Source organism: Rhinopithecus roxellana, chromosome 16 (assembly GCF_007565055.1).
Source record: "Rhinopithecus roxellana isolate Shanxi Qingling chromosome 16, ASM756505v1, whole genome shotgun sequence".
NCBI classification, from domain to species: Eukaryota; Metazoa; Chordata; class Mammalia; order Primates; family Cercopithecidae; genus Rhinopithecus; species Rhinopithecus roxellana.
The window spans coordinates 536,817-550,379 of NC_044564.1; the positions used below are offsets into that span (position 1 = coordinate 536,817).

General features: G+C 55.5%; 2 protein-coding genes across 5 annotated transcripts in view; both read right to left on the minus strand.

The window, feature by feature from the left end:
• CORO2A (coronin 2A) overlaps positions 1-2,030 on the minus strand; it is a 68,294-nt gene extending 66,264 nt beyond the window's left edge. The window contains exon 1 of the mRNA XM_030920096.1: positions 1,824-2,030. The gene's annotated coding sequence lies outside the window, so the exon portion shown is untranslated. The remainder of the gene's footprint in view (positions 1-1,823) is intronic.
• A 5,662-nt stretch (positions 2,031-7,692) lies between these two features.
• Positions 7,693-13,563, minus strand: part of TBC1D2 (TBC1 domain family member 2) — a 58,322-nt gene continuing 52,451 nt past the window's right edge. For 3 of the 4 annotated variants that reach the window (XM_030920095.1, XM_010357633.2, XM_030920094.1), the window contains 4 exons: positions 11,976-12,096; positions 10,152-10,337; positions 8,947-9,068; positions 7,693-8,265 (listed from right to left, as the gene is read on the minus strand). In XM_030920095.1, the coding sequence (XP_030775955.1) occupies positions 8,058-8,265; positions 8,947-9,068; positions 10,152-10,337; positions 11,976-12,096 (637 nt within the window). In that variant the 3' untranslated portion in view covers positions 7,693-8,057. The remainder of the gene's footprint in view (positions 8,266-8,946; positions 9,069-10,151; positions 10,338-11,975; positions 12,097-13,563) is intronic. The other variant, XM_030920093.1, reaches the window with a different exon arrangement.

Here is a 13,563-nt window from a genome sequence, read left to right on the forward strand (position 1 = left end):
AGGCTTGAACTAGGCAAGCAGGAAAACAGGGCCCAGATTATACATGTGTCGAGATGACAGGAGACCCAAGTAGCACTTAAGCCTGTGCCTTGGAGCTGGGCTCATAGGCCAGCACATATACTTTGCCTGCTTTTACGAGGGGATAATAACACTCATTTGTGGTCCAGCTCCCAGTCCTGTGCAGCTCCACCATGGCCGCAGGGCAAGGTCATAGGCACTACTTCAGCCCTAGAATTCCACAAACTTTCAGTCCCAGGTAGCTCACCCCAGGTTCTGCTTGAATACCTGTGATGACAAAGAGCTCACTACCTGTCCAGGGGCCTCCTGTCCTCTTTTGGTTGTAAGAAAGTCCCTGGGTGCGGGGCAGGTCATGAAGGGGATAAGAAAGTCCAGAAGGCTGAGAAGTGATTCTTAGAAACCGCTCCCTCAAACAGGGCAGGCATCAGGGAGGTGGAGAGGAGGCCACATGGGGCAGGAAAGGCCTGCAGAGGGGCTCCAGCTTTCCTCACTCCAGACCTCTCAGAAGGTCCCCAGGAGGGGCAGGAAGCTGGGGAGACACATTCCAGTTCTGACACACACGTGGGTTCTGAACAAGCCCCAGGAAAGCAGAGGTCCCACAGTCTGCTCCAGGGCAGACACCTCAGCTCCCTCTTCTTGCCTTGGCTCCCTGGGCTTTGATGGGAGAAACTGCTGGGGCTGGAGGTGAGCACACTTAAGGGACCTGATCACTGCTCCAGGGTGAGGGAGGAAGGGTCAGAGGTTGTTTGTGTGTTCAGAGCAGGACCAGCAGGAGAGGAAGTGACTGGGTAGCAGATTCCAGCCTGGTTTACAACTAATGAGATCCCCATCACAAGGAGTGTACAAGGGGGCAGCAAGACCTTCCAGAGGGGATCTTACAGAGGGGCTGGGCCAGATGCCATAGGTCTTCTTTACCTAGGGAGCCTGGACCACAGTCCCTCAGACCTGTGCTCTGTCCCATCCCTTAATGCCACGCAGACACAGCCCCTTGGCACTGTTATCCCTCTGAGGTCCAGGCGTGGCCGCCAGTCAACCCTTGTCACACCAGCTAGTGTGTGTCACACCTTACCACACACTAGCTCTGGGACACAGAGCTAAGCACCAGCACCTGGCCCGGGTGGGGAAGGGGAAGGAGCTGTCCTGTACCACTCTGTAAATCGAGGTGCCTACATGGGGCTGGTCCACGCCGTCGTGCCGCCAGGAGTCCAGCCACCTCCAACCTAGGGCTCCTCCAGCCCCAGACGAGTAAACCCTCTTGGCAGGCCGGCTGATGCCCCACCTGCACGCCCAGGCCGGCTTGGCGGGGACCCGGGGATGCCCCCCACCCCACCGTTTCCTGTACCAGGAAGCTGAGGCCCAGCAGGTAACGCAGCCAAGAGGGGGAGGGTCCCGACAAGAGTCCCATGGAGCACCCGGGCCACAGCAGGGGCCTGTCGGGACCGGCTGGCCGCGCCCAGAGTGAGCTTCCCTCACCGCGGGCCGGAGGGGTGGGCGGTGCAGACAGTACTCATGCGGGCAGCGAGCCGTCGGGAGCCCGGACCTCGAGGCGGGCCCTCCCAACAACCCCGCGAGAAGGGGGCCACCAATGAGCCCGCTATCCTGACGGGGAAACTGAGGCCTGAAGAGGAGCAGTGCTTTGTGCAAGGTCACGCAAAGGGGCTGAAAGCCAGGTCCCCCGCGCGCCGAGCCCCGCATCCCTCCCTCTCCGAGAGCTGCAGCCGCGGGGGGCTCAGCGCGCACGTCCCGCCCGAAGCCCCCATAAAGCAGACCAGGAAGGCACGGCCGGCGGCGCGGGGCCGCCCTACCTTGATGACGGCCGCGCAGGTGGTGGTGGCGGTGGCGGCGGCGGCGTCCAGCTCCGGCTCCGCGCTCCTCGCCGCCCGCGGACTCCCGGCGCCCAGAGCCGCCGCCGCCTCCCTCTGCAGCCCGGCGGGCGGGGCTGGAGGGCGGGGCGGGGGCCCGGCCAAAGGTCCGCCCTCTCGCCCGCCCCGCGGGTCCGCCCTGGCCACCCTTTTCCGCCCCCACGACCCCAACCGCGCTCCTGGCTTCCCGGGGCGGGTCTCGGGGCGCGCACACGTGCTGGGAACAGGCGCGCACACGTCGCAGTGATTGGGGCGGGCTGCTGGCCACCAGGCGGAGGTTGGGGACAAGCAGAGCCGCCGGCCCCACGTCCCGCCGTGCCCTCTCTACGTGGTGTGGGATGAGGAACCTGACCTCCGGGAGCCTCAGTTTCCCCTGTGGTGAAATGGAGACAATAACCGCGTCGGCCTCTTAAGGCTGTTTGAGCCCTGGATGTGACAATCCCGGACAGGTACAGTGGGCGCGCAGAGCCCGACCGGGCAGGCTTCCCAGTTCGCAGGGAGGAGAGGAGCCGGGAGCGCCGCTGGGAGCAGAGGAGGACGCCCTTCCTTCTCTCGGGACCAGCGGGGGCGCTGCTTGCCCAGCTTCGCCGGCTGGGGAGCCCTGAGGACACTAGACAATGGGGAGGCCCTACCTTTGGGTACCACCCCCACCGAACACTACTGAGCCACGCACTGTTCTAAGCGCCTTCTGTGCATTACCTCCATTCACTGTCACACAGGCCTATGAGGTTGATACCATTACTCACCTATTTGACACAAAAGAAAGCTGCGGCACACAGAGGTTAAGTACCTAGGTTAAGATCACACGGCTAGTCATGCAACCCCAGGCAGTATGGCTCCCAGGGCTGCTAAGCTAACAGCCACTCTACCACACCACGTCACCGAAGAGCTCTTGGTTTTGTTCAGTAAAGACCGTTATCTTGAGGGCCTTGAACTGCTCCGTGGCACATAGTAGGCACTCAATATATAGCTGTGGAGTGGATAACAGTACACTATTACTACTTTACATATCTGTATCATGTCTTCTAAGCCTACCAACCCCTTTATTTAGCCACTATTATTACCTCCATTTTACAGATAAGAAAATTGAGGCTTGGAGTGGCAAGGTACTTGGGGAGCTCTTGATTCTCTCCTTAGAATGTGACTCAGCTTTCATAGTCCACTGCACCACTCCCCTGCCCAGAGATGGACGGGCTCCCTGCCTACTACCCAAAGCCCAGTGTACAGTATGGTCCTGAAAACCCTCAGCCTACAGCTCTGATTCAGGCCTTCTGGAGTTGGACTGCCCAGCAGGCAGACTGAACGCATGCTTCCGGTGTTAGCATGCAAGAGTTGGGTATCTAAACTTTCAAAGAAGCATATGGATGGCTGGGCACGGTGGCTTATGCCTGTAATCACAGCACTTTGGGAGGCCAAGGCAGGTGGATTGCTTGAGATCAGGAGTTCAAGACCAGCCCGGCCACCATGGTGAAAACCTATCTCTAGTAAAAATACAAAAATTAGCCGGGTGTGGTGGCATGCGCCTGTATTTCCAGCTACTTGGGAGGCTGAGGCAGGAGAATCACTTGAACCTGGGAGGTGGAGGTTGCAGCGAGCCGAGATGCAGGATTGCACACATGGGGAAACTGAGGCCACAGTGGGCATGACCTACCCAGGATCCCCTAGCTAGAAAACCACATAGCACGTCTGGTTCCAAAGTTGGGCCCATCTGCTGGCACCTTCTATTAGGCCTTAGTGTGGATTGGGATGGGCCAGGAAACCTCCCTCTTCCTCCTTCCCAGTGCACCCACATGGCTGGCTTTTTTTTTTTTTTTTTTTTTTGGAGACGGAGTCTCACTCTGTTGCCCAGCCTGGAGAGCAGTGGCATGATCTCAGCTCACTGCAAGCTCCGCCTCCCGGGTTCACACCATTCTCCTGCCTCAGACTCCTGAGTAGCTGGGACTACAGGTGCCCGCCACCACGCCCAGATAATTTTTTGTATTTTTAGTAGAGACGGGGTTTCACTGTGTTAGCCAGGATGGTCTCGATCTCCTGACCTCGTGATCTGCCTGCCTTAGCCTCCCAAAGTGCTGGGATTACAGGCATGAGCCACCGCACCCAACGGCCGGCTTTGTTAATCTTCCATGTGTAGGTAAACATCTTGTGCAGGACCAGAACATACGTGTGTGTGGTGGGGGTGGGGGACAAGTTCTTCATCTATATGCCCCACGTGGAACTTTCTGTATGATATGGCCCCATGTCCATGAGGGAGGGGGTTGAGAAAGAATGAGGAGACAGTGCCTGGGGGCTGCGGGGTGTCTGTGTTTGGAGGATAGCAGCCTTGAACACGGGCAATCTCTGGAAGTGAGTGAGTACCTCTTCTGTTGGGGGATGTTGGGAGGGGGGCCTTCCACCTCCTTTGACCCAGTCCCTTTATTCTTAGGGATGTTGCCCCAGGGAGGTTCCCTGGGTTATTCCCTTTTCCTCTCCTATAGAGCAGGTCAGCCCACAGCTTGCTGGAGGCCTAAGGCCTGGGGAAGGCATGCTTTGAGCTTGAGGTCCTGTCCCCTAGGGTGGGAAGGTGGGGCTGGGAGGGATCAGATCCTCCAGCCCTGGAAGGCAGCAGCCCTGGGGGAAGGGGATGACAGCTGTGGTGCGGGCCAGGAACCTGACACCAGGAGTGGGCCCCAAACACCCTCCAGAAAGACCAGGGAAGGGCGGGTAGGTGCCCCAGGGGCAGTAGCAGCAGGCACAGATGCTCTAGAGTGGGCCCACTGGTCTCTGCTCAGCCTCCCTGCCATGTGGGTATCACGCTTCCCTTGTTGTCTCTGATGAAGGGGAGAAATAGTGCTACAATCCCAGCTTGAGGCAACCATGAGGAAGTTCTTCCTCTAGTTTTCCTTGGCCTAGAACTGTCTTCTGAGGGTATAACCCAGGAGGCCACAGGCCAAGCATGCCCCTTCCCTGGGTCCTTGGGGAAGGTGTTCTAGGTTCCAGAGGTGGGGTAAAGCAGGGGGAGTCCTCCCTGGCTTTGCAGTAAGGGCTCTAGGCTGGAGCACAGCTCCACCGGTGGCTGTGTCACTTTGGATAGGTTAGCTAACGTCTCTGAGCCCTGTCTACTCATTGGTAACCTGAGCTTGGCCTGGGTGAGTTGATGCTGTAGGACAGGCAGTTCTCAATCCCAGCTCTCTGTCAGGGCCTGAGGGGGCAGTTAGTCCTCACTGTCCTGTGTCCCCAACCCTTCTGTGTATGAGCATGCCTGGGCCCCACCACAGGCTCCAGGCATAGGAACCTAGCACCAACATTTTTAAAAAGCTACTCAGGTGATTTGTGTGTGTGTGTGTGTGTGTGTGTGTGTGTGTGTGTGTGTGTGTGACGGAGTTTCAATCCTGTTGCCCAAGCTGGAGTGCAATGGCACGATCTCAGCTCACCACAACCGCCGCCTCCCAGGTTCAAGCATTCTCCTGCCTCAGCCTCCCAACTAGCTGGGATTACAGGTACCCACCACCACGCCCGGCTAATTTTTTATATTTTTAGTAGAGACAGGGTTTCACCATGTTGGCTAGGCTGGGCTTGAACTCCTGGCCTCAAGTGATCCACGTGCCTTGGCCTCACAAAGTGCTGGGATTACAAGCGTGAGCCACGGTGACCGCTACTCAGGTGATTCTAAGGTGCAGCCAGGTAGGAGCCAGAGGTTCCATAGTGTTGGGTCAAATGCAAAGTACCACCCACCCCTCTCCCCAGGAGGGCAGGGAAAGAGCATAGCACCCAGCTCTGAGCAGAGCTTCTCCTCTGCCTGGGGTTGGGGCGATGTGGGGAGATGGAGGAGAGAGGAAGAGAAGCGGAGAGGAGGAAGAGAGGGAAGAAGAAAAGGGGGGAAGAGGGGAGAAAGGAGGAAGAAGGGAAGGAGAGGAGAATGGGGAAGGAGGAAAAGGGGGATGAGGGAGGAAGGAGGGGGAAGGAAGGGGAGGAAGGAGGGGGAAGGAAGGGGAGGAAGGAGGGGGAAGGAAAGAGGGAAGGAAGAGGCGGAGGAGGGGCAGGGAAGGGGAGGGAAAAAGGTAGAGGCGGGCTGCCATTTATCCAATAGCCCCTGTGCCCATTGTCTGATTCTTTTTTGATTGCTGTTGCTGAAGAGGGAATGTGAATTCCAAGGCTAAAGGCAGAGGGACCCCCTGGGCCAGAGCTCCCCAGCAGCTGGGGCTTTTGCAGGCCTCAGGGCCCCACAGGTGGTGTTTCCTTCATAAGAGGCTGCTTAGCCCCGGCCCGTGGTGACTCATGCTTGTAATTCCTGCACTTGGGGAGGCTGAGGTGGGAAGATCACGAGGTCAGGAAATTGAGACCATCTTGGCTAACATGGTAAAACCCTGTCTCTACTAAAAATACAAAAATTAGCTGCGCGTGGGGGCGCATGCCTGTAATCCCAGCTACTCGGGAGGCTGAGGCAGGAGAATCGCTTGAACCATGGAGGCGGAGGTTGCAGTGAGCTGAGATTGCACCACTGCACTCCAGCCTGGTGGCAGAGGGAGGCTCCGTCTCAAAAAAAAAAAAAAAAAAAATTGGGCTGCTCGTTCCTGTCGGTGGCACTTTCCTCTGTGCCAGGCTCCAGGCTCTGCACCAGTTTACCTGCTTTAGCCCTCCTAGGAGCCTCATGGGGCTGGACCTCTCATCATCCCGACGACCAACCTAGGGGCACGGTATCCAGCCTCTGCAGGGTGCAGCTGGGCCCCTCGGCCGCCCTCAAGCCACCAGCACACTTCATCAACAGTTTGGTGGTGAAAGGGCCTCAGCAGATAAAAGAAGTTGAGCAAGAATGAGAAAGGCAGTCAAGCCACAGTGCAGGGTATTCACAGAAAAGCGGGCCCTCGGGCCAGCCAGGAGCCCACGTGGACAGGGAGGAGAGGAACCCTGAGCGTCTCCTCCCCGAGGCTGCACAGGCGGTGCAGTGTAGGGAACTGGGATCCTGGTGCACCACCCCTCAAATTCACACCTGTGGGTGACAGTGGGGCTAGGGACCAGCCAGGGCCACCACGGGGCCTGTCCATGGTCCCCAGTGATGGGGAAAGCTTCCTCCCCAGCCCAGATGGGAGCCTCAGATCAGAGCCAGGAGGTCCCAGGGCAGCGTCCCCTAATCCTGGGTGGTTTTCCAGAGAGGAGGCTTCCTTGTGAGAACCCCCCACACACAGTCCTTCATACCAAACACAGCCAACTCAAGGCCAGGCCAGCACAGACAGAGGTTTTGCTGAGAAATGAGTTGCCAAAGTCACTGGTATGGCCTTGACCCCCTGCCTCAGGTGGGGACAGACTGAAGCCTCTATTTGCTGAGGAGGGACCTGGAGGAGCCTGACCCTGCACTGGGGACACAGTGGGTGCTGTGACGAGCCAGCCCTGGCTTGCGCTGCAGCAGTCTCCACTTGCCACCTTCTCCTACCCTCCCAACCACCCATTTTTCAGAGGAGAGGTAACCCTCCATGCCCCAGCCTGTGAAGTGGGCAGTGGGAGGTCACAAGTGGGGCACTTGACCCAGGGCTCTCTGCCCAACCCCCACATCAAGTTCCTGGTGGTGCAGCACAGGGGGTTTCCCTGGGATCCCCCCAAAATGGACTGTGAGCAGAAAAGAGGAAACAGGCTTCAGTACACGGAGAGCATCCTGGATGCAGACCCAGGCAGCACTGAAAAGAAGCTGCTACCCAGAAAGACAAAACCCTAACATCTCAGGCAAGCAGGCAGGGCCTGGCCCTACAGATGCTCACAGAAATAGCAGCCAGAGATGCCCTAGGCTGGAAGGCTGGTGGTGGCACACCCTGGCACCGTGGGCCCATCCAGGAACAATTGGTAACTGAGAACTGTTTAAGTCCCAAAGCTTATGAATGATTTCCACCATTTACATTGTTTCATATTGATATAACCTAGAGAATGTTCCAGGTTACCCTATAGAGGCAGTGTTCTTGCTTGTTTACATGCCAAAGTGCTCGTGGAAGAGGTGACAAAAGGGTGGCACCCCTGGTAAGTGCATGCCTATGAAGAAGTAGCCCAACCAATGGCTTTGCAGCACACAATGTGCTGGTGGGAAAACTGAGGGCCAGAGAGGGGAAGGGACATGTCCAGGGTCACATGGTGATGGGACACCCAGGGCTGGGCCACTGGTCCGTGCCCAACCTCCACGGGTGAGGAAGGCTTTGGGGAGGGGAGGTGGCCAAGTCAGGCCTCCCCCTCCACCTCGTCCTCGCTGGCGCAGCCCTCGGACACGGCTCTGCGCTGGGATGTCCGCCTCTCCATGTACTCGGCCTTAAGCTGCTCCAGCTCCCGCAGCTCAGCCTCCAGTCGCTCCCGGTGGACCATGCGCAGCTGCTGCAGCTGTTTCATGCGGAAGGGGTTCATGTCGTTGAAGGCGATGTTCATCAGCTTCCTGGGAGGAGGGCACAATCAGCCCAGAGCACGTCACCCCACCTGGCTGGTGTTTACCCACCTGGCTGGCATTTACCAGGCTCTCCCAGACAGACATCCCCGCATTCCTTCTGCCCTTGTGGCTGAGCCCTGGTCCCTGCCCTCAGGAGGAAACAATGAATAAGATGATTTCCACCCACAGAGATATGTACTGAGGCAGGAGGAAGATCAGAAGAAAGACACCTAACCCAGCAGGGAAGGGCTGGTCATGGAGGGCTTCTTGGAGGAGGTGACATGTGAGCTGAGTTTTAAAGAATGAATAAAAGGTGATCAGGCAAAGAAGATAGTAGTGGTGGAAGTGGCAAGGAGGCATTCTAAGTAGAAGAAACTGCAAGGGCAAAAGCCTGGAGGTGGGGTTGTCCTAGGAACTCGTATAATTCTGTTTTCCAGGAACACTGGCCGTGGATGTTCAGGGTAGGGAAAGGTGGGCAAAAAATGAAACTCCATGGAGGCCTCAAATGCCATATATTAAGGGGGCAGACAGATCACTCAGACAGTCAGACTTCCCCGAAGATTTCTAAGCTATTAATAGGAGCATCAGCATCACTTACCAATCTCTACTTGCAAACATCAGCCTCCCTTCTGCTATGTGTCCTGGGGGTAGGTAAGTGGTGGGAGTGGCAGGGGGGTGGGGGGTCCTCACCGGCTGTTGGAGATGGTCTTGGTGAAGAAGCGCAGGTACTGGTAGATTTCTAGGCCATTGTGTAGCCTCAAGATCTCCTTCTCATTGTATTTGAAAATGGCCAAGGCATAGCGAAACACCACCTGGGGGTAGAGTGGGGGCTTAGGTGGGGCATGGGAGGCCAGGCAGGTCATCCCTGGAGGGAGGGAACCTGATAGACCCAGGCAGTATGGAAGACCCTGGACTGGCTGCAGAGTTGAGGCCTGGAGGCACAATGCGCGGGGGAGGGCTCCAGAGGGCTGGGGGAGACTGAATACCCCCAGGGGGCGCACAGCTTGAAATCTGGGGATTTGGACAGAGTCCTGGCTCTAGCCTGTCTTGTCCCATGACTGTGGGTGAGGCATGCCCCTGTGGAATCTCATGGAGTTAATCTGTATCTTTACGTGGAGCTTTGGCAGGAACCAAACAAAACAACAGGCCAGACGCGGTGGTTCACGCCAGTAATCCCAGCACTTTGGGAGGCCAAGTCGGGCAGATCACCTGAGGTCAGGAGTTTGAGAGCAGCCTGGCCAACATGATGAAACCCTGTCTCTACTAAAAATACAAAAATTAGCCAGGATTGGTGGCGTATGCCTATAATCCCAGGTACTCCGGAGGTTGAGGCAGGAGAACTGCTTGAACCTGGGAGGCGGAAGTTGCAGTGAGTGGAGATCACGCCACTGCACTACAGCCTAGGCGACAGAGCAAGGCTCCTTCTCAAAAAAAAAAAAAAAAAAAAAATCTCTGGGTGCTTTGTAAACTGAGGTGTAAACTAGGGCTGAGTTGGGGGACCTGCCCAGGGTCTCCGGGCAAGGTCAGGACAGAGCTGGGTCCAGACCTGAGCTCCGGTCTCTTAATCCAAGGCTTAGTCCAAACAGGAGGAAGAAAAGGAGGCCCCAGGTGACTGGGGGGCAAGGACAGCATAGGGATGTGTCTCTCTGATCATGCTCACACCTCCTCTCCACGGAAAGGAAATCCCCCAACTTTAGGATATATCTTCAGAGGCAGAACCACTACTTCTTCTCATACATGCAAAGCACTTTACAGTTCACAAAGCCATGCTCTCAGGAGACGTTCTCAACAGCCCTGACAAGTAAGCATTGTCTTCCCATTCTCCAGGGGCAGAGTTAAGACCCAGATGGGTGAAGGAACTTGCTCAGGGGCGCCATCCCCTGGCAGCACCCTACCTTGGTCCCTTCGTACAGGAAGGCATCCCAGACCCGAAGGAGGATGTTGCTAATGAGACTGTCTGCAAAGACCACGAGGAACCAGTTGAAGGTGATGAGGGAGAGATCCACGTGGTGCTGCCCCAGGTGGGCCATCAGCCTGGGCAGCTTCTCCGAGAGCAGGTCCTGGAGCACCCGCTGGTCCACCTGGAAGCCAGCGAGAGAGCCTGTCATCCGCAGCCCGAGGATAAGGCTGCCTCCCTCCCTGCCCAGCCTTCCTACCCAGTCAGTCCACACACAGTCCTGAAGCTGCTCTGGGCAGGTTCTTTCCTGCTCCTCAGGGAGCCAGAGCCCAATCTAGCTGGGAGTCAGATACAGCATCATATCACTCCACTGCTCCTGACATAGGCCAGAGTCCTCTGGACCAGGGCACTGGGCTCTGCAGTGGAGCCGTGTGGGTTGGCACGTTCTCAGCTACCTCACCCATCTGAATCCCTTGAGCCAAGCAGGAACTCAGGGGCCAGCTGATCCTCCTGGCAGTTCAGAGACACTGGTCTCATGCCCACAGGCCTTGGCAAAATGGAAACTTTGTCTTTAGGCTTATATCAGCTGACATCCACAGCCCCTTCTCTATACCCAATTTGTGCCTGACACCTAAGATGCTAGGCGGATGTCTGGTCCAGGGACAGGTGTGTGTGTGGGAAGGCATAATGTCCTGCCTCGCCAGACACCAAGGAATCTTCTCAAAGCAGGGTGCTCCTGGCGACAGTGGCCAGTGACCTCTCCTTGTGGCCACTGTCATGCCTCTGTCCTTGTTTCACTGGGTGGGTTAACCACTTTCAGCACTGGCTCCTTCCCTGGCTCCAAGACATGGTTCTTTCGTGGTTTTCCTTCTCCCTCTGTGATGACCCCGTTTTAGTTTCCCCTTGCTCTTCCTTCCTGGAACTGCTGGTTGCTCAGTCCTCTCCCCTCATTTACGTCCTCTTCCAGGCATTAGCGTCAGCTGTGACAAATAGCCAGTAGCTCCCATCCTCCCTCACCCAGAACCTTGGGTCATCTACGGAGGCCAAGTGTCCAGTTCAAAACCTAAGGTAACTCCCTGAGTCTGAGATGCCATTGACCTACTGAAGGATTTATGGATGAACTGATACAATGCCAGAAATTTACTTTGCGATAAAGCAGGAGGAGCGGATGGGAGTTCAGAAGAAATAACACTGGCTCCCTGGGTTGATAACTGAAGCCAGGTGATGGACATATGGAGGTTAATTATACTATTCCCTCTATTGTTTTGAATGTGGGAAATTTTTCATAATAAAATATGAATAAAAGGGTCATAGAACACACATCAATTTCAGAGATGTTAAGATGTAAAAATTAAATACGTACATTTCCTAGCCTGCCTTGCAACTAGGACAGCCATGAAATAGTTCTGACCAGTAAACTGCAAGTAGAAGTTGCTGGGTCAGGGAGCCAGCTCCTGGTGTTCACCTTCTGCTTCTCCTGGCCTAGGCCATGGCCACAGTGCTGGAGGCAATGCAGCCATTTTGTGACCAGGAGGTGATGGGTGTGAGGATGAAGGCCACATACCAAGATGGCAGAGCAGGGAGCTAGGAGCCTGAACCCTGTGGTTCTGCCTGGTCATTCACTATCTGAGAAAAATAATCCGCCATTGAAGCTGTTGTTAGGTTGGGCTTCTCTTCCATGCAGCCAAATGCACTCCCACAGTGCAGAGGGAGAAAAGGAAGCCTGACAGATTCCCAACTTTCCTGAGAGCTACAGGCTTCTAGGAACAGCTCTGGGGCACTGCCCTGCATGGCTGCCAAGTCCCCTTCCTGCCCCACTCACCTGGGATGCCGTCAGTGTGTTGGAGTAGTAATCAGTGGGCATGATGGTCTCCACAATGGCCACCAGGCACCAGAAGGCACTCTCCTCTTCCTCTAGGACCAGCAGAGCGATGGCCGCCAGCCTGGAGTGGTAGGAAAGGAGGCCTGGATTGATTACAGAAGTCGTGGCCCTGCCAGGCAGCACGTGGCAGAGGTGGCTTCCTGGGTTCCAGGGGGAAAGTCCTTCCATGTGAGCACCAGTGCAACCTCACTCCCTAACCAGATTGGTGCTCCTGGCACCTGAGTTCGGGGGAGGATGACTGGCGTTTTCCAGAGCAATGGGGATCGCTTCAGAGCAGGGGCTCTGGAGTCAGGCTGCTTGGGTAAATCCTGATCTTGCGGCTTCCTGGGTGACCTGGGACAAGTTACAGAACCCTTCTAAGCCTCAGTCTCATAATATTCACAGGACTGTTTTGAGGATGAACAGAGCTCATTCAGTGCCCCCACACGGTGCCTGCCACACAGTGAGCTCCTTATATATGTGAGCTATCCGCACCTTAATGTTCACAGGCTTTGAGACCTCGGCAAGCACGCTAACCTCTGGACCTTGGTTTCATGATCTGAGATTAGATATTTATTGTTAGCGAGATTAACAATATCTATCCCCCCAGGGCCATGAGGCGTCTTGAGACAGACCTACCGTGCCTCGCTCACTGCCTGGCATTTACCAGGTGCTCAATGCACATAACTTTTTTTCTCCTTTATTTCCCCTGCCCACCAAGTTAGCATAAGGCTCTAATGAAATCATGGGTAAGAAACAAACAAAAACCCACAAGGCTGAGCAGGGAAGTCCTCCTGGGATAAGCACTGTTTTCTCTACTTCTCCCATCTTCCCTGGCAGCTCCCATCCTGGGCCAGTCCAAGAAGACATTTTCCAAAAAATGTCTTTCCAGGGACTACTGGTCTCCCAAGATGCAAGGTGAACACAAGGCTCTATATTCAAAGATATCTGGGGAATGCTGCACATTCTAGCTCCTGAGAGGCTTATGATGCACACAGTCTTAGTAAAGCCTCTGAGAAGTCCTGTGGTAACAAAATCCTGTGTGGCTGATTCTAACCCAGCGTCACCCGGGGGGTCCACAGAACCCCTGTTGTCCATTGCACCCATGGGGGCTGAGTAGAACGAATGTTCCTCAGAGGACCCTGGGGAGATGTTGCTTTAGAAAGTCTCTGACTCTATGGTCATAACGAGCATTTAAGGAACACATTCCATCATCCATATACTCATGCTTCTTTGGGTTCTCTCTAGATTAGATCATGACCTCCACCTTCTTTTAAGGCTCACAACTCTTAGAAACATGGTTGAATCTCAAAAGAAAAAAGAAATATCCCTTCTCTTTCCCCAGTAGAGTGGGAAGGAATTTCTCCCAACTATGGTTCAAATATTTGTACAAAACCTTCCTGAGTTGAAGCTGAGTGGATGAAGAGAACATTCACAGGTCTCCTGGGAAATAGGAGGCTCTGTTCTCTCAGAGCTGGTCTGGAGTGACCTTCACAGGTCACTGAGTTCAAGGATAGCAAATGTGGCATACACTGGCCTCTATTCTCTT